Source organism: Oncorhynchus kisutch, linkage group LG3, assembly GCF_002021735.2.
Source record: "Oncorhynchus kisutch isolate 150728-3 linkage group LG3, Okis_V2, whole genome shotgun sequence".
Lineage (NCBI taxonomy): Eukaryota > Metazoa > Chordata > Actinopteri > Salmoniformes > Salmonidae > Oncorhynchus > Oncorhynchus kisutch.
Genome location: NC_034176.2, coordinates 5,808,536 through 5,833,965, shown reverse-complemented (window position 1 = coordinate 5,833,965; position 25,430 = coordinate 5,808,536). Strand labels below are relative to the sequence as shown.

Sequence of the window (25,430 nt, the reverse complement as noted above, 5' to 3'; positions counted from 1 at the left end):
GACAGGGCAGCCTAGTGGTTAGAGTGTAGAGGCAGAAGGGTAGCCTAGTGGTTAGAGTGTAGAGGCGGAAGGGTAGCCTAGTGGTTAGAGTGTAGAGGAGGCAGGTAGCCTAGTGGTTAGAGTGTATAGGCGGAAGGGTAGCCTAGTGGTTAGAGTGTAGAGGAGGCAGGTAGCCTAGTGGTTAGAGTGTAGAGGAGGCAGCTAGCCTAGTGGGTAGAGTGTAGAGGTGGCAGGGTAGCCTAGTGGTTAGAGTGTAGAGGCGGCAGGGTATCCTAGAGGCGGAAGGGTAGCCTAGTTGTTAGAGTGTAGAGGCGGAAGGGTAGCCTAGTGGTTAGAGCGTTGGACTAGTAACCAGAAGGTTGAAAGTTCAAACCCCTGAGTTGACAAGATACAAATCTGTCATTCTGCCCCTGAACAGGCAGTTTAACCCACTGTTCCTAGGCCGTCATTGAAAATAAGAATTTGTTCTTAACTGACTTGCCTAGTTAAAGAAAGGTCTGAATTTGATTTGATTTGACATAGTAGTCAAAACAGAGACACCTCATCGTTAGTGAGTTTCACATCAGCACTAAATATATATGTTTGTCTAAAGAAAGGTTGAGGCTACGGTGCCTCTTCCTTCCTTTGACCTGTGTTTTGGGCTATGTTCCGGAGCCATTTCTCCCTGCATTAGCCTCATCAGGGACTTTAATATGTGCCACCCCATGGGGTGACGGAGGGAGGGCAGCCGCCCTGGCACGTGCCCCCCCGCGATGCAGAACGGTAACAGTCTGTGACACACACACAGTGTCACCACCTGACTGCTCAATGCAATTAAAGGGCTGTCCTGTCGCAGTACGTCATCATTCCTCTCCCCATCAGCTCAGAACCAATGTGACCCCAATCCAGCTCAGAACCAATGTGACCCCAATCCAGCTCAGAACCAATGTGACCCCAATCCAGCTCAGAACCAATGTGACCCCAATCCAGCTCAGAACCAATGTGACCCCAATCCAGCTCAGAACCAATGTGACCCCAATCCAGCTCAGAACCAATGTGACCCCAATCTAGCTCAGAACCAATGTGACTCCAATCCAGCTCAGAACCAATGTGACCCCAATCCAGCTCAGAACCAATGTGACCCCAATCCAGCTCAGAACCAATGTGACCCCAATCCAGCTCAGAACCAATGTGACCCCAATCCAGCTCAGAACCAATGTGACCCCAATCCAGCTCAGAACCAATGTGACCCCAATCTAGCTCAGAACCAATGTGACTCCAATCCAGCTCAGAACCAATGTGTCCCCAATCCAGCTCAGAACCAATGTGACGCCAATCCAGCTCAGAACCAATGTGACCCCAATCCAGCTCAGAACCAATGTGACGCCAATCCAGCTCAGAACCAATGTGACGCCAATCCAGCTCAGAACCAATGTGACCCCAATCCAGCTCAGAACCAATGTGACCCCAATCCAGCTCAGAACCAATGTGACCCCAATCCAGCTCAGAACCAATGTGACCCCAATCTAGCTCAGAACCAATGTGACTCCAATCCAGCTCAGAACCAATGTGTCCCCAATCCAGCTCAGAACCAATGTGACCCCAATCCAGCTCAGAACCAATGTGACCCCAATCTAGCTCAGAACCAATGTGACTCCAATCCAGCTCAGAACCAATGTGTCCCCAATCCAGCTCAGAACCAATGTGACGCCAATCCAGCTCAGAACCAATGTGACCCCAATCCAGCTCAGAACCAATGTGACCCCAATCCAGCTCAGAACCAATGTGACGCCAATCCAGCTCAGAACCAATGTGACCCCAATCCAGCTCAGAACCAATGTGACCCCAATCCAGCTCAGAACCAATGTGACCCCAATCCAGCTCAGAACCAATGTGACCCCAATCTAGCTCAGAACCAATGTGACTCCAATCCAGCTCAGAACCAATGTGTCCCCAATCCAGCTCAGAACCAATGTGACGCCAATCCAGCTCAGAACCAATGTGACCCCAATCCAGCTCAGAACCAATGTGACCCCAATCCAGCTCAGAACCAATGTGACGCCAATCCAGCTCAGAACCAATGTGACCCCAATCCAGCTCAGAACCAATGTGACCCCAATCCAGCTCAGAACCAATGTGACCCCAATCCAGCTCAGAACCAATGTGACTCCAATCCAGCTCAGAACCAATGTGACCCCAATCCAGCTCAGAACGGATGTGACTTCAATCTAGCTCAGAACCAATGTGACTCCAATCCAGCTCAGAACCAATGTGACCCCAATCCAGCTCAGAACCAATGTGACCCCAATCCAGCTCAGAACCAATGTGACCCCAATCCTGCCGGCACCACTGGACGAACGCTGTCCTCGCCCCTCATTTCAGAACGGATGTGACCCCGAATTCTGGCCTCGCCCCCTCAGATCACAATGGATGTGACCCCAATCCTGCCGGCAGGAGGAAAGCTGGCCTCACCCCTCAGCTCAGATTGCATGTGATCTCCATCTGGCACCACTGGAAGAACACTGGCTCGCTGGTGGAGGGAACACTGGCTCGCTGGTGGAGGGAATACTGGCTCGCTGGTGGAGGAAGCACTGGCTCGCTGGTGGAGGGAATACTGGCTCTCTGGTGGAGAGAACACTGGCTCGCTGGTGGAGGAAACACTGGCCCACTGGTGGAGGAAGCACTGGCTCGCTGGTGGAGGAAACACTGGCCCGCTGGTGGAGGAAGCACTGGCCCGCTGGTGGAGGAAGCACTGGCTCGCTGGTGGAGGGAATACTGGCTCGCTGGTGGAGGGAATACTGGCTCGCTGGTGGGGGAAAGACTGGAGGGAGCACTGGCTCGCTGGTGGAGGGAACAGTGGCTCGCTGGTGGAGGGAATACTGGCTCGCTGGTGGAGGGAACACTGGCTCGCTGGTAGAGAGAATACTGGCTCGCTGGTGGGGGAAAGACTGGAGGGAGCACTGGCTCGCTGGTGGAGGACACACTGGCTCGCTGGTGGAGGGAATACTGGCTCGCTGGTGGAGGGAATACTGGCTCGCTGGTGGAGGGAATACTGGCTCGCTGGTGGAGGGAATACTGGCTCGCTGGTGGAGGGAACAGTGGCTCGCTGGTGGAGGGAACAGTGGCTCGCTGGTGGAGGAAACACTGGCTCGCTGGTGGAGGGAACACTGGCTCGCTGGTGGAGGAAACACTGGCTCGCTGGTGGAGGGAATACTGGCTCGCTGGTGGGGGAAAGACTGGAGGGAGCACTGGCTCGTTGGTGGAGGGAACAGTGGCTCGCTGGTGGAGGGAATACTGGGAACATGTCTAGTCTATCTGGATTGGGTTAGGGTCAGCCTCTCAGTGTAACATGTCTCTGGTCTACCTCGGTTAGGGTCAGCCTCTCAGTGTAACATGTCTCTGGTCCATCTGGGTTAGAGTCAGTCTCTCAGTGTAATTATGTCTCTGGTCTATCTGGGTTAGGTTCAGCCTCTCAGTGTAACATGTCTCTGGTCTATCTGGGTTAGGGTCAGTCTCTCAGTGTAATTATGTCTCTGGTCTATCTGGGTTAGGGTCAGTCTCTCAGTGTAATTATGTCTCTGGTCTATCTGGGTTAGGGTCAGTCTCTCACAGTAATTATGTCTCTGGTCTATCTGGGTTAGTGTCAGTCTCTCAGTGTAACATGTATCTGGTCTATCTGGGTTAGGGTCAGTCTCTCAGTGTAATTATGTCTCTGGTCTATCTGGGTTAGGGTCAGTCTCTCAGTGTAATTATGTCTCTGGTCTATCTGGGTTAAGCTCAGTCTCTCAGTGTAATTATGTCTCTGGTCTATCTGGGTTAGGGTCAGTCTCTCTGTGTAATTATTTCTCTGGTCTATCTGGGTTAGGGTCAGTCTCTCAGTGTAATTATGTCTCTGGTCTATCTGGGTTAGGGTCAGTCTCTCAGTGTAATTATGTCTCTGGTCTATCTGGGTTAGGGTCAGTCTCTCAGTGTAATTATGTCTCTGGTCTATCTGGGTTAGTTTAGGGTCAGTGTCTCAGTGTATCTATGTCTCTGGTCTTTCTGGGTTAGGGTCAGTCTCTCTGTGTAATTATGTCTCTGGTCTATCTTTCTCTGGGTGTAATAAAACAGTACAGATCAGCCCACAGCCTGTCCTGTGTGTGTTGGATGCTCATCTGCAGTGTCATGGAACTAGTCATGCTAAATAGGAATTATTGAGGCTTTAGTGCAGTCTCCACATGACCAGGGTTTCTTATATGTCTTGGGGATCAGATTACACCTCATGGTTGGGTTACCAATTGGTTATTGAATTCACCTCAAGCACTTTGATCATGATCATGTTCTCTCTAGTGCTAGATTATAAAATCACTTGTATAGTCATTTCAAATCAAAGTTTATTGGTCACATACACATGGTTAGCAGATGTTAATGCGAGTGTAGCGAAATGCTTGTGCTTCTAGTTCCGATAGTGCAGTAATATCTAACAAGTAATCTAACAAATTCACAACAACTACCTTATACACACAAGTGTAAAGGGATGAATAAGAATATGTACATATGTACAATATGTCCAATATATGGATGAGCGATGGCCGTGCGGCAAGATGCAGTAGATGGTTTGGAATACAGTATATACATATGAGAAGAGTAATGTAGGACATGTAGACATTATTAAAGTGGTTTTATTTAAAGTGACTAGTGATACCTTTATTAAATCCATTTGTTACATCTATTAAAGTGGCCAGAGATTTGAGTCTGTATGTTGGCAGCAGACACTCAATGTTAGTGATGGCTGTTTAACAGTCTGATGGCCTTGAGATATAAGCGGTTTTTCAGTCTCTCGGTCCCAGCTTTGATGCACCTGTACTGACCTTGCCTTCTAGATGATAGCGGGGTGAACAGGCAGTGGCTCAGGTGGTTGTTGTCCTTGATGATCTTTTTGACCTTCCTGTGACATCGGGTGGTGTAGGTGTCCTGGAGGGCAGGTAGTTTGCCCCCAGTGATGCATTGTGCAGACCTCGCTACCCTCTGGAGAGCCTTGCGGTTGTGGGCAGAGGTGTTGCCGTACTAGGCGGTAATACAACCCGGCAGGATGCTCTCAAATGTGCATCTGTAAATGTTGGTGAGTGTTTTAGGTGACAAGCCAAATTTCTCCAGCCTCCTGAGGTTAGATGACACTAACCTCACTGTAGTGTCGTCTGCAAACTTGACGATTGAGTTGGAGGCGTGCATGGCCACGCAGTCATGGGTGAACAGGGAGTACAGGAGAGGGATCAGAACGCACCCTTGTGGGGCCCCAGTGTTGAGGATCAGCGAAGTGGAAGTGTTGTTTCCTACCCTCACCACCTGGGGGCAGCCCGTCAGAAAGTCCAGGACCCAGTTGCACAGGGCAGAGTCGAGACCCAGGGTTAATGAGGGTTTGGAGGGTACTATGGTGTTAATTGCTGAGCTGTAGTCAATGAACAGAATTCTTACATAGGTATTCCTCTTGTCCAGATGGGAAAGGGGGGTGTGCAGTGTGATGGCGATTAGGTCGTCTGTGGACCTGTTGGGGCGGTAAGCAAATTGGAGTGGGTCTATGGTATCAGGTAGGGTGGAGGTGATATGATCCTTGACTAGTCCCTCAAAGCACTTCATGATGACAGAAGTGAGTGCTATGGGGCGATAGTCATTTAGTTCAGTTACCTTAGCTTTCTTGGGAACAGAAACAATGTTGGCCATCTTGAAGCATGTGGGCACAGCAGGCTGGGATAGGGATTGATTGAATATGTCCGTAAACACACCAGCCAGCTGGTCTGCGCATGCTCTGAGGACGCAACTAGGGATACCGTCTGGTTCGGCAGCCTTGCGAGAGTTAACATGTTTAAATGTTTTACTCATGTTGGCCACGGTGAAGGAGAGCCCACGGGCTTTAGTAGCGGGCCGTATCAGTTGCACTGTATTGTCCTCAAAGCGAGCAAAGAAGTTGTTTAATTTGTCTGGGAGCAAGAAGTCCGTGTCTGCGACGGGCTGGTTTTCTTTTTGTAATCAATGATTGACTGTAGACCCTGACACATACGTCTAGTGTCTGAGCCGTTGAATTGTGACTCTACTTTGTCTCTATACTGATGCTTAGCTTGTTTGATTGCCTTGTGGAGGGAATAGCTACACTGTTTGTATTCGGTCATGTTTCCAGTCACCTTGCCATAATTAAAAGCGGTGGTTCGTGCTTTGAGTTTTGCACGAATGCTGCCATCAATCCACGGTTTCTGGTTAGGGAAGGTTTTAATAGACACAGTGGGTACAAAATCACTGATGCACTTGCTAAAAAACTCATGCACCGAGTCAGCGTATACATCAATGTCTATCAGGAACATATCCCAGTCCACATGATCGAAGCAATCTTGAACCGTGGAATCGTATTGGTCAGACCAGCGTTGGACAGGCCTGAGCACGGGCATTTCCTGTTTTAGTTTCTGTCTGTAGGCTGGGAGCAACAAAATTGAGTCGTGGTCAGATTTGCCAAAGGGAGGGCGGGGGAGGGCTTTGTATGCATCGCGGAAGTTAGAGTAGCAATGGTCCAGAATGCTACCAGCCCGTGTCGCGCATTCAATATGCTGATAGAATTTAGGAAGCCCAGTACTCAGATTAGCTTTGTTAAAATCCCCAGCTACAATAAACGCAGCCTCAGGAAACTGGGTGGCTGTACCGACTCTGACAACATTTCCCGAGTGAGCCATGTTTCCGTGAAACATAGATTGTTACAATCTCTCTCTAGGTGGCAACTCATGCCTTAATTTCATCCACCTTGTTGTCTAGAGAATGGACCTTGATGAGTAATATGCTCGGAAGCAGTGGATGGTGTGCTCGCCTTCTGAGTCTGACCAGTAAGCCGCTCCGTCTGCCTCTCCTGCGGCGACCGCATTGTTTTGGGACGGCCTCTGGGATTAGATTCCAGGGTGGAGGTCCGAACAAAGGATCCGCCTCGGGAAAGACCTATTTCTGGTCGTAATGTTGGTCAGTTGCCGTTGCTTTTATATCCAATAGTTCTTCCCGGCTAAAAACGCTTGAGATTTTCTGGGCAAACAATGTGAGAAATAATACATTAAAAAACCGAATTGCCAAATAGTTTCCTAAGTCGCGAGGCGACCACCTCTGTCGGCGCCAGGCGATAACATTTTCCAAGTGTTTAAGTACTTATTTGTGTGGTGCAGCTCTGTATTTGAACACAAAGTCCTCTGTCACTCAATTACAAGCAGAGACAGTTTCCTGCTGAGCGGCAGGTTGGGAATCAATCCCTGTTGTTTGTGAATTGGACAAGGCTCCAGTACGTCGCTAGTCGCTAGCTATCCAAGCGCAATCCTACCATCCAAGCTCCATCTGATCCTCTTGGCATGCTTCCAGTCAGATCCCCCCTTTCTCTACCTCCTCCACTCCTCCTGTCCTCTCCTCCTGTCCTCTCCTCCTGTCCTCTTATGATTATTTCATCATTCTAAATTCTTTATGCTGGAGTGCTGTGGATTGGAATTAACCTTGGTAGAGCTGGGAGCCGGGTTGGGTTGGGCTGAGCGTAGAGACATACATACAGACAGACACATAACCACTAGAGCTATTTGGCCGATGCGGTGTGGCTCAGTCCCGTCCTCCCGGTTGGATTCCTCTCCTCCATTAGTGCCATCTGTGCCTTTCTGCTCCTGTCTGTGAGGTCCGCCCACGCCAGAACCACTGGTGTTTCTCTGGGACGACCAGGGACGGTGCCCAGAGCTACCCAGAGCTCTTAGCTGGCAATGATGTGCACTTTACTCTGACTGACTGAAACCAGGGGGAGGTGGGGGGGGGGGACAAGGGGGAGAGAGAGGGAGAGCAGGCAGGATGGGAGGTGGGGCAAGAAACAGCTGAAGGTACCTGCTGTCTACGACGTAGCTTCAGGAGAATCTCCGAACCAGCAAACAGGCAGCGCTGGTGTTGCATGTCGGGATGGAATTAACGTTTGGTGGGAAAAAGTATTGTATGCGCCGAACGATCTCAATGACTGTCTGACCTCATAACCCTTGGACAAATGATCATGGAAATAATGGTTGAAATCTCAAGATGACGAGGCCATTGATGTTCATAGGGCCCAATCATGTGCCAGACCTGAGTTTAAACCTTCATTTAAACCATATTCGATCAAACTGTCCTCTTTTCTTTTCATGGGCTGGGAGGCAGCCTAGTGGTTAAGCATTTGGTAATCTTAAAAAGTTGCTGTTTCCAAATCCCGAGACTGACTAGGGGAAATCTGTCAATCGTGCCCTTGAGAAAGGACCTTTACCCCAATTGTTCCTGTAAGTCGCTCTGGATAAGAGCCTCTGCTAAATTATGTAAATGTCAGATGGTTCCGCACCATCCTCAGACAATAGCTTTTATGTTTTTGGTGTAATTCTCCTTTATGGATAAGGCCTAAAAACGATTTGCTATGTCACATGATTGGGCCTAAACACACAGGGTGCTATATGGTGAAAGGCCATCTAATCTGTGTGTATCCTGTGCATATGAATTAACTTGACTTGAATTTGATTTGATGTTATACTCAGCCTCCCATTTTTACAGAGGACAGGAGGCTGACGTCAACCGTAAAGCTGCTAAAGTCTGTGGTTCATGCCTGTCTCCTTAACCTGTAACAGATATCTATGTCAGTGCTGGCTGTTAGCAGTGTTGCTACAGTGATATATTGGATGAGGGAGATCAGTTGGATAACATTTATTGTCCTATCTCCTCTCTGTAGTACGATCCCATGTCATGAACTAGAATGGGAGCCGATGATGAACAATCTGTAAACAGTATGACGCTGCCAGTGTCAATGTTTTTACAGCTGGCTGTAGATTAAAAGACACAGGTCTCTACAGTATAGAGTATAGAGAATATGGTGCCATTTGGAATGCACTGTTTCAGTTCTCCCTCTATGGAGTGTACTCTACCACCCGTAGGACTCTTTTCATCATTCTCCCTCTGTGGGGTGTGCTCTACCACCCGTAGGACTCTTCATCGTTCTCCCTCTATGGAGTGTACTCTACCACCCGTAGGACTCTTTTCATCATTCTCCCTCTGTGGGGTGTGCTCTACCACCCGTAGGACTCTTCATCGTTCTCCCTCTATGGAGTGTACTCTACCACCCGTAGGACTCTTTTCATCATTCTCCCTCTGTGGGGTGTGCTCTACCACCCGTAGGACTCTTCATCGTTCTCCCTCTATGGGGTGTACTCTACCACCCGTAGGACTCTTTTCATTGTTCTCCCTCTATGGGGTCTACACTACCACCCGTAGGACTCTTTTCATCGTTCTCCCTCTATGGGGTGTACTCTACCACCCGTAGGACTCTTTTCATCGTTCTCCCTCTATGGGGTGTACTCTACCACCCGTAGGACTCTTTTCATCGTTCTCCCTCTATGGGGTGTACTCTACCACCCGTAGGACTCTTTTCATCATTCTCCCTCTGTGGGGTGTGCTCTACCACCCGTAGGACTCTTCATCGTTCTCCCTCTATGGGGTGTACTCTACCACCCGTAGGACTCTTTTCATTGTTCTCCCTCTATGGGGTCTACACTACCACCCGTAGGACTCTTTTCATCGTTCTCCCTCTATGGGGTGTACTCTACCACCCGTAGGACTCTTTTCATCGTTCTCCCTCTATGGGGTGTACTCTACCACCCGTAAGACTCTTTTCATCATTCTCCCTCTGTGGGGTGTGCTCTACCACCCGTAGGACTCTTCATCGTTCTCCCTCTATGGGGTGTACTCTACCACCCGTAGGACTCTTTTCATTGTTCTCCCTCTATGGGGTCTACACTACCACCCGTAGGACTCTTTTCATCGTTCTCCCTCTATGGAGTGTACTCTACCACCCGTAGGACTCTTTTCATCATTCTCCCTCTGTGGGGTGTGCTCTACCACCCGTAGGACTCTTTTCATCGTTCTCTCTCTTTGGGGTGTACTCTACCACCCGTAGGACTCTTTTCATCGTTCTCCCTCTTTAGGAGTCTTTTCCTTCTCTACCACCCGTAGGACTCTTTTCATCGTTCTCCCTCTTTGGGAGTCTTTTCCTTCTCTACCAAAGCTGTAAAGACTAACTCTGACAACTGCCTTTGAACCTGCATCTGAAACTTTGATGTCATAATGCTTTGCGACGATGAGCAGATTCATCTTTGTATATTTATCCAGTATGCTCCCAAATCAACAAAAAATATATAATTTTTGTATTTTTTGCAACTTTCCACTGCTTCAGAGTGATTTGAGAAACTGCAAAAAAATGGGACACATTTTGTTACCTTTCCCAAAGTCACTAAACAGAAAGAAAGGAACTGTCAAATGAGTCACTGGTAGCAGGTGGGGTTTTAAAATGGGCTCTGAACGTTATCCACGGGTGTCTACTGAGGGCCAGGCAACTCCTGTTGGAAAGACCCCCACCATGGACACACTATGTTTGCCTGATAACACCAAGGACACACACTATGTTTGCCTGATAACACCATGGACACACACTATGTTTGCCTGATAACACCATGGACACACACTATGTTTGCCTGATAACACCTGGAAACACACTATGTTTGCCTGATAACACCATGGACACACACTATGTTTGCCTGATAACACCATGGACACACACTATGTTTGCCTGATAACACCATGGACACACACTATGTTTGCCTGATAACACCATGGACACACACTATGTTTGCCTGATAACACCATGGACACACACTATGTTTGCCTGATAACACCATGGACACACACTATGTTTGCCTGATAACACCATGGACACACACTATGTTTGCCTGATAACACCTGGAAACACACTATGTTTGCCTGATAACACCATGGACACACACTATGTTTGCCTGATAACACCATGGACACACACTATGTTTGCCTGATAACACCATGGACACACACTATGTTTGCCTGATAACACCATGGACACACACTATGTTTGCCTGATAACACCATGGACACACACTATGTTTGCCTGATAACACCATGGACACACACTATGTTTGCCTGATAACACCATGGACACACACTATGTTTGCCTGATAACACCATGGACACACACTATGTTTGCCTGATAACACCATGGACACACACTATGTTTGCCTGATAACACCATGGACACACACTATGTTTGCCTGATAACACCATGGACACACACTATGTTTGCCTGATAACAACAAGGACACACACTATGTTTGCCTGATAACACCAAGGACACACACTATGTTTGCCTGATAACACCAAGGACACACACTATGTTTGCCTGATAGCATCAATGATACCCATTAGATTTGCCTGATAACACCATGGACACACACTATGTTTGCCTGATAACATCAATGATACCCATTAGATTTGCCTGATAACACCATGGACACACACTATGTTTGCCTGATAACATCAATGATACCCATTAGATTTGCCTGATAACACCATGGACACACACTATGTTTGCCTGATAACATCAATGATACCCATTAGATTTGCCTGATAACACCAAGGACACCCACTATGTTTGCCTGATAACATCAATGATACCCATTAGATTTGCCTGATAACACCATGGACACACACTATGTTTGCCTGATAACACCAAGGACACACACTATGTTTGCCTGATAACATCAATGATACCCATTAGATTTGCCTGATAACACCATGGACACACACTATGTTTGCCTGATAACATCAATGATACCCATTAGATTTGCCTGATAACACCAAGGACACCCACTATGTTTGCCTGATAACACCAAGGACACACACTATGTTTGCCTGATAACACTAAGGACACACACTAGATTTGCCAGATAACATCAAGGACACCCACTATGTTTGCCTGATAACACCATGGATACCCATTAGATTTGCCAGATAACACCAAGGGCAACCATTAGATTTGCCAAATACCACCAAGGATACCCACTATATTTGCCCCCCCCCCATTTAAAAAAAAACCCAAAACAACTTAGGTTAGGGAGTGAAAATGAATGTGGTGCAACCCAAACAGGGAGACACATAATAAATGGCTTTGTGTTCACACACTGAAAGTAGTCTAGCTCTTCTGACATCTATCATGTAAACTGGGACACTGGCTCTGTAGCTGTTAAATATCAGCTGTGCCGGCACAGGTGAAACTAACGCCTAATTAATGAGGCGACAGGTGCAACACACCCTGACCAACGAGGATGTCCACACCTAAACAGAACCAACGATATCGATATTAAAAAAAAGAAAACCAAAGCCTGTAACAACGAGAGGAAATGGCCTGGCATCGTGTTGTGTTGGCTGTAGCCCTGGTGGCTTTGATTTCCCTACAGGACAGATGGCAGTGCCTATGTGGGCAGTGTGTGTCTGTGCACTGACGTGGGGCCGTGTGGACTGACAAGGGGAGGCCTTGAGTATGGGAGGATTGCTCACACTCTGGCACTCCTGCTGTCCCCATTGCAGCTGCACTTCTCCCTCCGTCTATTTTCCACTTCTTAATTTGTTCAATATGTAGCGAGAGGATGAAGCAGGAACACATGTCTGATTGGTGAGACTCCACAGGCAGATAGGGATATTGGAATGTGTCCAATTTGGAGGTATTGAAAGTACGTTTAATCACTTTTTTTATTATATTTAATTGCAGCCAATAATTACATTTTATCTTTATTTAACTAAGCAAGTCAGTTAAGAACAAATTCTTATTGACAATAACAGCCTACCCCGGCAACGCTGGGCCAATTGTGCACCACCCTTATGGGACTCCTAATCACAGCCGGTTGGGATAAAGGTTGGAATTGAACCAGGGTCTGTAGTGACGCCTCTAGCACTGAGATGCAGTGCCTTAAACTTCTGCGCCACTCGGGAGCCTGATTTATATATGTGGCGGCCCAAAGCTAAAGGACATATTGTGGCTTTTAGGTCTCTCAAACAAAATATCAAATTGTTTTGTTTTCCATGTATTTAATTGTTTACCAAAATGTTTCATATAACTTATATGGAAATATCTTGTTAACTTATGTAAAAGACGAGCACCACAAAATGGCTTAGTTGGCCATGGACCAAACTCTGGGTTCCACAACTTACGGCATCCAAATTCGGAGCTCTCTCAGTTGCCAGAAACTCCCTCAGTTGTGTTCATGCTAGGGACTTCCTAATATGGATTCCGTACTGCTCGTTTTCTTGGTCTCAGTCCCTCGTGTAGAAACTGAAGAGTGTAAGACAGATCCTTGGGGACTTGTAGTGTTGTTGGGGGAATCAAGCTGTTCAGAGAGAGATGAGATGCAAAATCACACACACACACACACACACACACACACACACACACACACACACACACACACACACACACACACACACACACACACACACACACACACACACACACACACACACACTCCTGGAGCCTTGACAAGGGACTAGCCAAAACTCTGATCGACAAACATGTTCTTGTTCTCTGAAGTCTGCCTGCGGGCTGCAGACCTCTGCAGCTCCAGACAATATGGTGGGTCAGAGACACAAACCTTCAAACCGCCACCAAGATGCTATTTACATCGCCAGGCCAAAGCTATGGTCAGATAAGAAATCAGGCGTACACACAGGGTGATATTTTGGTAATTATTGGAGGAGATCTGTTGCCAAACTTGGGAATACTGAACACAAGACTTGTTTTAGAACAACTTGGGAATAAATTAATTTATAACAGTTAGGATCAGCTTGATCCTTTTAAATTAAGGACACACGGTGGCTGCCTTCCAAGCACTGGGAACTTCCCCAGAGAGGAGAGACTGGTTAAAAAGTTCAGAGACAGGCTCGGTGATGATAGGGGCTGCAACCTTGAAGAAGAAAATTATCTAAACCATCTGACCAAAAAATGCTCCTTATAGGACACATCGCTGGTCATCTCTGTCCTAGAGACCCACTGTTTGATGTTTATTTATAAAAACCCTCTTAGGCCTCACCGCCCTATCTGAGATACCACACCTGAAATTTGGGGAGTTTCTCCCATTCTTCTCTGCAGATCCTCTCAAGCTCTGTCAGGTTGGATGGGGAGCGTCGCTGCACAGCTATTTTCTGGTCTCTCCAGAGATGTTCGATTAGGTTCAACTCCGGGCTCTGCCTGGACATTCAAGGACGTTCAGAGACTTTTCCCCCGAAGACACTCCCGCGTTGTCTAGGCTGTGTGCTTAGGGTCGTTGTCCTGTTGGAAGGTGATCCTTCGCCACAGTCTGAGTTCCTGAGTGCTCTGGAGTAGGTTTTCAATCAAGGATGTTTCCAAGTGGGTTGTCATGTGCCTTTTACTGAAGAGTGGCTTCCGTCTGGCCACTCCACCATAACGGCCTGATTGGTGGAGTGCTGTAGAGATTGTTGTCCTTCTGGAAGGTTCTCCCTAAAGAGGAACTCTAGATCTTGGTCACCTCCCTGACCAAGGCCCTTCTCCTCCGATTGCTCAGTTTGGCCGGTTGGCCAGTCTCGGTGGGTCCAAACTTCTTTAATTTAATAATGATGGCGGCCACCGTAGATGCCAATTCCTTCGTCCTCGTGGCTTGGTTTTTGCTCTGACATGCCCTGTGAACTACGGGACCTTATATAGACAGGTGTGTGTCTTTCCAAATCATGTCCAATCAATTGAATTTACCACAAGTGGACTCCAATCAAGTTGTAGAAACATCTCAAGGCTGATCAATTCATGGAAACAGGATGCACCTCAATTTCGAGTCTCATAGCAAAGGATCTGAATACTGATGTAAATGTCAAGAAGCCCTGTTTTAGCTTTATCATTATGGGATGTAGATTGCACAGGAATGTATTGTATTTCATCTATTTTAGAATAATTTTCTAAAGTATCTCAAACCTGTAGCTATGAATATTCATGTTCTATTGTACAATATTTGTACATACCAGTATTTTAGTGTGAGTTGCAGTCAGATACGTAATTCTATTCTATTAACCCTTTGAATCTCTTGAACTTATCTGAAGATTTGCTTGACATCATTTAGAAAACTCTACTTCTCAATTCCTCCAAAAGTGTTTCAGTACAAACCTAATGGAGGGGTTTTAATGGCACCTATTAATCATGAGACAGTAGCTTGGATCTCTCTCTCTCTCTCTCTCTCTCTCTCTCTCTCTCTCTCTGTCTCTCTCTCTCTCTCTCTCTCTGTCTCTCTCTCTCTCTCTCTCTCTCTCTGTCTCTCTCTCTCTCTCTCTCTCTCTCTCTCTCTGTCTCTCTCTCTCTCTCTCTCTCTCTCTCTCTCTGACTACAAGGAGCGAAAAAAAACACCCTCCATCCCTTGTCACATCACTTCTCAATCTCCCCACCTCTGTCATCTACCAATCCATCCTTCTATCCTTCTAGTCAGTCATCCCTCTATCCCTCCATCCATCCATCCATCTGATGGAATTCCTCTGACATCCCATGCTGACATGTAGACTTTTCTATTCTATTGTTCTCCCTCTCTGTAGTCTGACAGGTGGTACCACACATCACCATCTCTCCCTCTGCGTGTGTGTGTATTTATGTGCCTCTGTGCAACTCACACTGCCAAGAGCTAACTGGCCCAGGAAAAGGATCAGGAGAGCTGGAATGGGTCGGACCTTATTGTGCTGCACCTGTTTGACCATTAGCAACGAGGGGGAGGGGCCTATCTTCTTATGCTGTCAGAGTGACTCAAACATTATAACTAAATCAACGGGGGGGGGGGGGGGGGGGGGGCTCCATACTATGACATTTTTGGGGAATTTCAGTCTTTGTTGATTGTTAGTTCTGAAAGATGATCTTACTGAAACACACATTCAGTGGGGAGAACAAGTATTTGATACACTGCCGATTTTACAGGTTTTCCTACTTACAAAGCATGTAGAGGTCTGTAATTTCTATCATAGGTACACTTCAACTGTGAGAGACGGAATCTAAAACAAAAATCCAGAAAATCACATTGTATGATTTTTAAGTAATTAATTAGCATTTTATTGCATGACATAGTAAGTATTTGATACATCAGAAAAGCAGAACATCTCAGTCCCAGAAAAGGACCATAGTCTCAGTCCCAGAAAAGGACCATAGTCTCAGTCCCGGAATAGGACCGTAGTCTCAGTCCCAGAAAAGGACCATAGTCTCAGTCCCGGAATAGGACCGTAGTCCCAGTCCCAGAAAAGGACCATAGTCTCAGTCCCAGAAAAGGACCATAGTCTCAGTCCCGGAATAGGACCGTAGTCTCAGTCCCAGAATAGGACCGTAGTCTCAGTCCCAGAATAGGACCGTAGTCTCAGTCCCAGAATAGGACCATAGTCTCAGTCCCAGAATAGGACCGTAGTCTCAGTCCCGGAATAGGATCATAGTCCCAGTCCCAGAATAGGACCGTAGTCTCAGTCCCAGAATAGGACCATAGTCTCAGTTCCAGAATAGGACCGTAGTCTCAGTCCCGGAATAGGACCATAGTCTCAGTCCCGGAATAGGACCATAGTCCCAGTCCTCTGCTCCTGATGAGAAGCAGCTTTTGCAAAGTCCCCTTCTCGTTTTAAACCCCAGAAAATCTAGTGAATTTATCTGCTCTGGTGTCGGCGGCCAAAACAGCATCTGATGTGCCTTATTTGTTGACTGTGTGAGATTAGGCACAGAGTGTGGACATCCAGGGGCTCTACCATGCAGAGATGGAGCAAAGCCCGCACACATACACTATGCGAGCGGGTACGCACACATACACTATGCGAGCGGGTACGCACACATACACTATGCGAGCGGGTACGCACACATACACTATGCGAGCGGGTACGCACACATACACTATGCGAGCTGGTACGCACACATACACTATGCGAGCGGGTACGCACACATACACTATGCGCGCGGGTACGCACACATACACTATGCGAGCGGGTACGCACACATACACTATGCGAGCGGGTACGCACACATACACTATGCGGGCGGGTACGCATACATACACTATGCGAGCGGGTACGCACACATACACTATGCGAGCGGGTACGCACACATACACTATGCGAGCGGGTACGCACACATACACTATGCGAGCGGGTACGCACACATACACTATGCGAGCTGGTACGCACACATACACTATGCGAGCGGGTACGCACACATACACTATGCGCGCGGGTACGCACACATACACTATGCGAGCGGGTACGCACACATACACTATGCGAGCGGGTACGCACACATACACTATGCGAGCGGGTACGCACACATACACTATGCGAGCGGGTACGCACACATACACTATGCGGGCGGGTACGCATACATACACTATGCGAGCGGGTACGCACACATACACTATGCGAGCGGGTACGCACACATACACTATGCGAGCGGGTACGCACACATACACTATGCGAGCGGGTACGCACACATACACTATGCGAGCTGGTACGCACACATACACTATGCGAGCGGGTACGCACACATACACTATGCGCGCGGGTACGCACACATACACTATGCGAGCGGGTACGCACACATACACTATGCGAGCGGGTACGCACACATACACTATGCGAGCGGGTACGCACACATACACTGTGCGAGCGGGTACGCACACATACACTATGCGAGCGGGTACGCACACATACACTATGCGAGCGGGTTCGCACACATGCACTATGCGAGCGGGTACGCACACATGCACTATGCGAGCGGGTACGCACACATACACTATGCGAGCGGGTACGCACACATACACTATGCGAGCGGGTACGTACACATACACTATGCGAGCGGGTACGCACACATACACTATGCGAGCGGGTACGCGCACATACACTATGCGGGCGGGTACGCACACATACATTATGCGAGCGGGTACGCACACATACACTATGCGAGCGGGTACGCACACATACACTATGCGAGCGGGTACGCACACATACACTATGCGAGCGGGTACGCACACATACACTATGCGAGCGGGTACGCACACTCGATGTCAAAGAGAGAAAACAAGGATGATTCTATATTTTTGTCTGAACTCCAGTTCTAGTACAAACATAATTTAGCAAGCACAACCCAAGTTTGGATCTGCTAACTGTTGTGGCTACCCCCTTGCAATTTTGAACCATGGCAACAACGGACTCAACAGTGTAGGAACACAGCAACGGTCTCTGACCTTTCGTGATATTTGAATGCAGTTTTTGGATGCTTGCAGCAACTCAGTCATTGCATTGGCATCTGCCCAGTAAGTGCATCCAATGTCAGGGTTGGCCTTTTTTCTCTGTGTGTTTGGAGGGAGGGTTGGCCAGTTGGGGGGGGGGGGGGTAGAGCTCTCTCTCTCTCTTGGTGTCTGTATATTAGCTGGGGTAGAGCTCTCTCTCTTGGTGTCTGTATATTAGCTGGGTTAGAGCTCTCTCGCTCTCTTGGTGTCTGTATATTAGCTGGGTTAGAGCTCTCTCTCTCTCTTGGTGTCTGTATATTAGCTGGGTTAGAGCTCTCTCTCTCTCTTGGTGTCTGTATATTAGCTGGGTTAGAGCTCTCTCTCTCTCTTGGTGTCTGTATATTAGCTGGGTTAGAGCTCTCTCTCTTGGTGCCAGTATATTAGCTCGGTTAGAGCTCTCTCTCTTGGTGTCTGTATATTAGCTGGGTTAGAGCTCTCTCTCTCTCTTGGTGTCTGTATATTAGCTGGGTTAGAGCTCTCTCTCTCTCTCTTGGTGTCTGTATATTAGCTGGGTTAGAGCTCTCTCTCTTGGTGCCAGTAAGAGCTGGGTTAGAGCTCTCTCTCTTGGTGCCAGTAAGAGCTGGGTTAGAGCTCTCTCTCTCGGTGTCTGTATATTAGCTGGGTTAGAGCTCTCTCTCTTGGTGCCAGTAAGAGCTGGGTTAGAGCTCTCTCTCTTGGTGCCAGTAAGAGCTGGGTTAGAGCTCTCTCTCTTGGTGCCAGTAAGAGCTGGGTTAGAGCTCTCTCTCTCGGTGTCTGTATATTAGCTGGGTTAGAGCTCTCTCTCTTGGTGCCAGTAAGAGCTGGGTTAGAGCTCTCTCTCTTGGTGCCAGTAAGAGCTGGGTTAGAGCTCTCTCTCTTGGTGCCAGTAAGAGCTGGGTTAGAGCTCTCTCTCTTGGTGTCTGTATATTAGCTGGGTTAGAGCTCTCTCTCTTGGTGCCTGTATATTAGCTGGGTTAGAGCTCTCTCTCTTGGTGCCAGTAAGAGCTGGGTTAGAGCTCTCTCTCTTGGTGCCTGTATATTAGCTGGGTTAGAGCTCTCTCTCTTGGTGCCTGTATATTAGCTGGGTTAGAGCTCTATCTCTTGGTGTCTGTATATTAGCTGGGTTAGAGCTCTCTCTCTTGGTGCCAGTAAGAGCTGGGTTAGAGCTCTCTCTCTTGGTGCCAGTAAGAGCTGGGTTAGAGCTCTCTCTCTTGGTGCCAGTAAGAGCTGGGTTAGAGCTCTCTCTCTTGGTGTCTGTATATTAGCTGGGTTAGAGCTCTCTCTCTTGGTGCCTGTATATTAGCTGGGTTAGAGCTCTCTCTCTTGGTGTCTGTATATTAGCTGGGTTAGAGCTCTCTCTCTTGGTGCCAGTAAGAGCTGAAGCCATACCACTGTGCTGTACTATTTCCATCCCAGGCGTGACAGTCGTTCCTCTGGACCATCTGTAATCCACACAAGGGTTGGGGTCAATTCTAATTCTATAATTTAACATATATTTTCAAAGACTTCTCTATAAACTATTTATTTTTTAAAGTTATTAAAACAAATTATTTATTTTTTTAATTCAAACCACTTCCTCAATTGTGTGACTTTAATTAGAATTTAATTTAATTTAATTTAATTGGGGTGGCAGGGTAGCCTAGTGGTTAGAGCGTTGGACTAGTAACCGGAAGGTTGCAAGTTTAAACCCCCGAGCTGACAAGGTAACAATCTGTCGTTCTGCCCCTGGACAGGCAGTTAACCCACTGTTCCTAGGCCGTCATTGAAAATAAGAATTAGTTCTTAACTGACTTGACTAGTTAAATAAAGGTGAAATAAAAAATAAACAACCCTGTTCCGTGTTACCCCATGCTTCCCTATACTTATCCCTTAGTGGGATGAGACCTCCACCGTCAGGGGTCTTCAGATAATGTTGTCGTGGCGGGCAGGTTGGTGGCATGTGAAGGAATAACAGTTGTGAGTGAGTTGTGAGTGAGTTGTGAGTGAGTTGTGAGTGAGTTGTGAGTGAGTGAGTTGTGAGTGAGTGAGTTGTGAGTGAGTTGTGAGTTGTGAGTGAGTGAGTTGTGAGTGAGTTGTGAGTGAGTGAGTTGTGAGTGAGTGAGTTGTGAGTTGTGAGTGAGTGAGTTGTGAGTGAGTTGTGAGTGAGTCCTCACATTGTGCACTATACATTCTGTTACAATATGTAAGATATTTTCTTAACTGGTATATTATGTATTTAAATGTATATTTGACAACGCAAATTGTATAAAGTACAACGCAAAAAAAATGTGTTTGTAATCTTACTGATAGGTGAAATTGTATTTAATGTGTTTGTAATCTTACTGATAGGTGAAATTGTATTTAATGTGTTTGTAATCTTACTGATAGGTGAAATTGTATTTAATGTGTTTGTAATCTTACTGATAGGTGAAATTGTATTTAATGTGTTTGTAATCTTACTGATAGGTGAAATTGTATTTAATGTGTTTGTAATCTTACTGATAGGTGAAATTGTATTTAATGTGTTTGTAATCTTACTGATAGGTGAAATTGTATTTAATGTGTTTGTAATCTTACTGATAGGTGAAATTGTATTTAATGTGTTTGTAATCTTACTGATAGGTGAAATTGTATTTAATGTGTTTGTAATCTTACTGATAGGTGAAATTGTATTTAATGTGTTTGTAATCTTACTGATAGGTGAAATTGTATTTAATGTGTTTGTAATCTTACTGATAGGTGAAATTGTATTTAATGTGTTTGTAATCTTACTGATAGGTGAAATTGTATTTAATGTGTTTGTAATCTTACTGATAGGTGAAATTGTATTTAATGTGTTTGTAATCTTACTGATAGGTGAAATTGTATTTAATGTGTTTGTAATCTTACTGATAGGTGAAATTGTATTTAATGTGTTTGTAATCTTACTGATAGGTGAAATTGTATTTAATGTGTTTGTAATCTTACTGATAGGTGAAATTGTATTTAATGTGTTTGTAATCTTACTGATAGGTGAAATTGTATTTAATGTGTTTGTAATCTTACTGATAGGTGAAATTGTATTTAATGTGTTTGTAATCTTACTGATAGGTGAAATTGTATTTAATGTGTTTGTAATCTTACTGATAGGTGAAATTGTATTTAATGTGTTTGTAATCTTACTGATAGGTGAAATTGTATTTAATGTGTTTGTAATCTTACTGATAGGTGAAATTGTATTTAATGTGTTTGTAATCTTACTGATAGGTGAAATTGTATTTAATGTGTTTGTAATCTTACTGATAGGTGAAATTGTATTTAATGTGTTTGTAATCTTACTGATAGGTGAAATTGTATTTAATGTGTTTGTAATCTTACTGATAGGTGAAATTGTATTTAATGTGTTTGTAATCTTACTGATAGGTGAAATTGTATTTAATGTGTTTGTAATCTTACTGATAGGTGAAATTGTATTTAATGTGTTTGTAATCTTACTGATAGGTGAAATTGTATTTAATGTGTTTGTAATCTTCCTGATAGGTGCAATTGTATTTAATGTGTTTGTAATCTTACTGATAGGTGAAATTGTATTTCATGTGTTTGTAATCTTACTGATAGGTGAAATTGTATTTAATGTGTTTGTAATCTTACTGATAGGTGAAATTGTATTTAATGTGTTTGTAATCTTACTGATAGGTGAAATTGTATTTAATGTGTTTGTAATCTTACTGATGGTGAAATTGTATTTAATGTGTTTGTAATCTTACTGATAGGTGAAATTGTATTTAATGTGTTTGTAATCTTACTGATAGGTGAAATTGTATTTAATGTGTTTGTAATCTTACTGATAGGTGAAATTGTATTTAATGTGTTTGTAATCTTACTGATAGGTGAAATTGTATTTAATGTGTTTGTAATCTTACTGATAGGTGAAATTGTATTTAATGTGTTTGTAATCTTACTGATAGGTGAAATTGTATTTAATGTGTTTGTAATCTTACTGATAGGTGAAATTGTATTTAATGTGTTTGTAATCTTACTGATAGGTGAAATTGTATTTAATGTGTTTGTAATCTTACTGATAGGTGAAATTGTATTTAATGTGTTTGTAATCTTACTGATAGGTGAAATTGTATTTAATGTGTTTGTAATCTTACTGATAGGTGAAATTGTATTTAATGTGTTTGTAATCTTACTGATAGGTGAAATTGTATTTAATGTGTTTGTAATCTTACTGATAGGTGAAATTGTATTTAATGTGTTTGTAATCTTACTGATAGGTGAAATTGTATTTAATGTGTTTGTAATCTTACTGATAGGTGAAATTGTATTTAATGTGTTTGTAATCTTACTGATAGGTGAAATTGTATTTAATGTGTTTGTAATCTTACTGATAGGTGAAATTGTATTTAATGTGTTTTGTAATCTTACTGATAGGTGAAATTGTATTTAATGTGTTTGTAATCTTACTGATAGGTGAAATTGTATTTAATGTGTTTGTAATCTTACTGATAGGTGAAATTGTATTTAATGTGTTTGTAATCTTACTGATAGGTGAAATTGTATTTAATGTGTTTGTAATCTTACTGATAGGTGAAATTGTATTTAATGTGTTTGTAATCTTACTGATAGGTGAAATTGTATTTAATGTGTTTGTAATCTTACTGATAGGTGAAATTGTATTTAATGTGTTTGTAATCTTACTGATAGGTGAAATTGTATTTAATGTGTTTGTAATCTTACTGATAGGTGAAATTGTATTTAATGTGTTTGTAATCTTACTGATAGGTGAAATTGTATTTAATGTGTTTGTGATCTTACTGATAGGTGAAATTGTATTTAATGTGTTTGTTTTTAGTTAAACATAAAACATGTAAAAATACAGTTATGTTTCTGATGAAAGAAATTATTTACATTTATATATATTATGTTGTAATTTGTTGCAGAAATAACTACAAAATTGTATTTCTGTAGACTTGGAAATGTAGAGAGCATTCAGAGAGCATTCAGAGAGCATTCAGAGAGCATTCAGAGAGTATTCAGAGAGCATTCAGTGAGTATTCAGAGAGTATTCAGAGAGCATTCAGAGAGCATTCAGAGAGCATTCAGAGAGCATTCAGAGAGCATTCAGAGAGTATTCAGAGAGCATTCAGAGAGTATTCAGAGAGCATTCAGAGAGTATGCTGTTTGCAATAATAGTGTTTAACAGGATTTTATTTTTGGACTACTCTCCTCTCTGTACCCCACACATAAAATTATCGGTAAGGTCCCTCAGTCCAGCAGGGATTTTAAAACACAGATTCAACCACAATGACTAGGGAGGTTTTTCAATGCCTTGCAAAGAAGGGCACCTATTGGTAGATGGGTAAAAAAAAAGTAAAAAACAGACATTGAATATCCCTTTGAGCCTCTGGTGAAGTTATTAATTACACTTTGGATGGTTTATCAATAAATGGCTGAGATAGGAGAAAACTGAGGATGGATCTACAACAATACTAACCTAAATGACAGAGTGAAAAGAAGGAAAACCTGGTTCAGTCTGCTTTCCACCAGACACTGGGAGATGAATTCACCTTTCAGCAGGACAATAACATAAAACAACAAGGCCAAATATAAACTGGAGTTGCTTTACCAAGAAGACAGTGAATGTTCCTGAGTGTCTGAGTTACAGTTTTGATTTAAATCTACTTGAAAGTCTATCGCAAGAATGTTTTGTCTAGCAATGATCAACAATAAATTTAACAGAGCTTGAAGAATTTAGAAAAAGAACAAATGGACAAATGTTACACAAGGTGCTTCTAAAAAAGGATTGTGACTTCAGGGGTGTGAATACTTGTGAAAATGAGATATTTCTGTATTTTATTTGAAAACATGTCTAAAAGATTTTTTTTTCTTCACTTTGTCATTATGGGGTTATTGTGTGTAGAAGAAGAAAAACCATTGAGTTAATCCATTTTGAAATCTGGCAAATCATAGCAAAATGTTAACTAAGTCAAAGGGGTATGAATACGTTATGAAGTATTTTCTAGTACTTTATAAACATAATGCAATATTTAATGTTCCTATATTTTTGTGGGAAAATATTACAATTTAAGTTAGTTGTTACAAATATTACAATGATTTCTGAGGGTTTCTTTTTTATAAATAACTTATTTCAATAGTGATGAATGTACTGTTCTGCAATTTTGGAGTCTAATGCCATTTCTCATTCTTTCTCATTTCAGGGGAAATGTATTAATTTCAGCCGACTGCAGAACCGTTAGAGGACAAAGAATATAATCTACAATGATTACTGTTCTCTTGGTAAAGGAAAAATATTTTTGAAGATCTAAAAATCACCCCAAAATCCAAAAAACACAATCCATTTTGCTTCACTCTATATTGTGCACAAAATGGAGGACTCTTCTCCATGATCTCCTGTTTTCTCAAAAAAATCATACTCATAAGAACATTTACATTTTTCCATCCATCAATAACTGGGATATATATATAAACTCCATATTTTTTCACTTGTCGTATTTTTTTTACATTTGCATTTTCTTTCACAAGAAGCGAATAAAAGTACTGGACAAAATGGCCGTTCGGATCCAGGTTTTTTATTTTTTTTCTAATGTTTTTTGCACCAAAGGATTAACATATTCTGACCATATTGTGCCTTCTGTGGAAAACCTTATTTCATGGGCACAGACGGAAGCTATCTAAAAAATATCAAAAAACACAGCGAGAGAGAGAGAGCAAGACTGCCTTTAGCGTGGCAGTATGAATAGTCCCAGCAGGCCTCGACACACAGTGCACAAGTCCATCGCCTCTTGGCCACGTCTCGTCACAAATCCTCTCCCTCCACTATCATTTGAAAGATGCCCGGCGGGACCCCCTATGAACATATATCCTGTCATTTTAACACTGAGAAGTGCACACGCATGATAAACTGTAGTCAGACAGGACCCCCTAAGGTATTGAAAGCAGTAGCTAAGACATTTACCCTTTCGTTTTGTGAAGACACCTTTCTTTCATTATGCACTGGGGACAAGGGGGGAATTACTAGAGCGTTATCCCACCGCGGGCCGGGCCGGGACAGGACAGCCCCTCTGACCAGACCATCACAGCTCTCTTCTTCAGACTAGGTTTAAGGGATAGGCTGCCTGAAGCCCCTGACATGGTGCTTGGCTGTGTTCCCCTCGGTATGATGCAATCTGCTGTATACTCACGGAGGCGTACAACATCACAACCCAATAAACATGACAGTCAGTCAGTTGAAGAGTTTTAAAATATAGATACAGCTGTCTCCAATGTCGCTGCTACCCTTACCCTCTGTCTCCAATGTCACTGCTACCCTTACCCTCTGTCTCCAATGTCACTGCTACCCTTACC

At 44.3% G+C, this 25,430-nt stretch overlaps 1 protein-coding gene across 1 annotated transcript in view; it reads left to right on the top strand.

The window, feature by feature from the left end:
• LOC109882307 (anthrax toxin receptor 2-like) overlaps positions 1-24,637 on the top strand; it is a 132,737-nt gene extending 108,100 nt beyond the window's left edge. The window contains exon 16 of the mRNA XM_031816750.1: positions 24,284-24,637. Coding sequence (XP_031672610.1) covers positions 24,284-24,322 — 39 coding nt within the window. The 3' untranslated portion in view covers positions 24,323-24,637. The remainder of the gene's footprint in view (positions 1-24,283) is intronic.
• Positions 24,638-25,430: the final 793 nt, after the last annotated feature.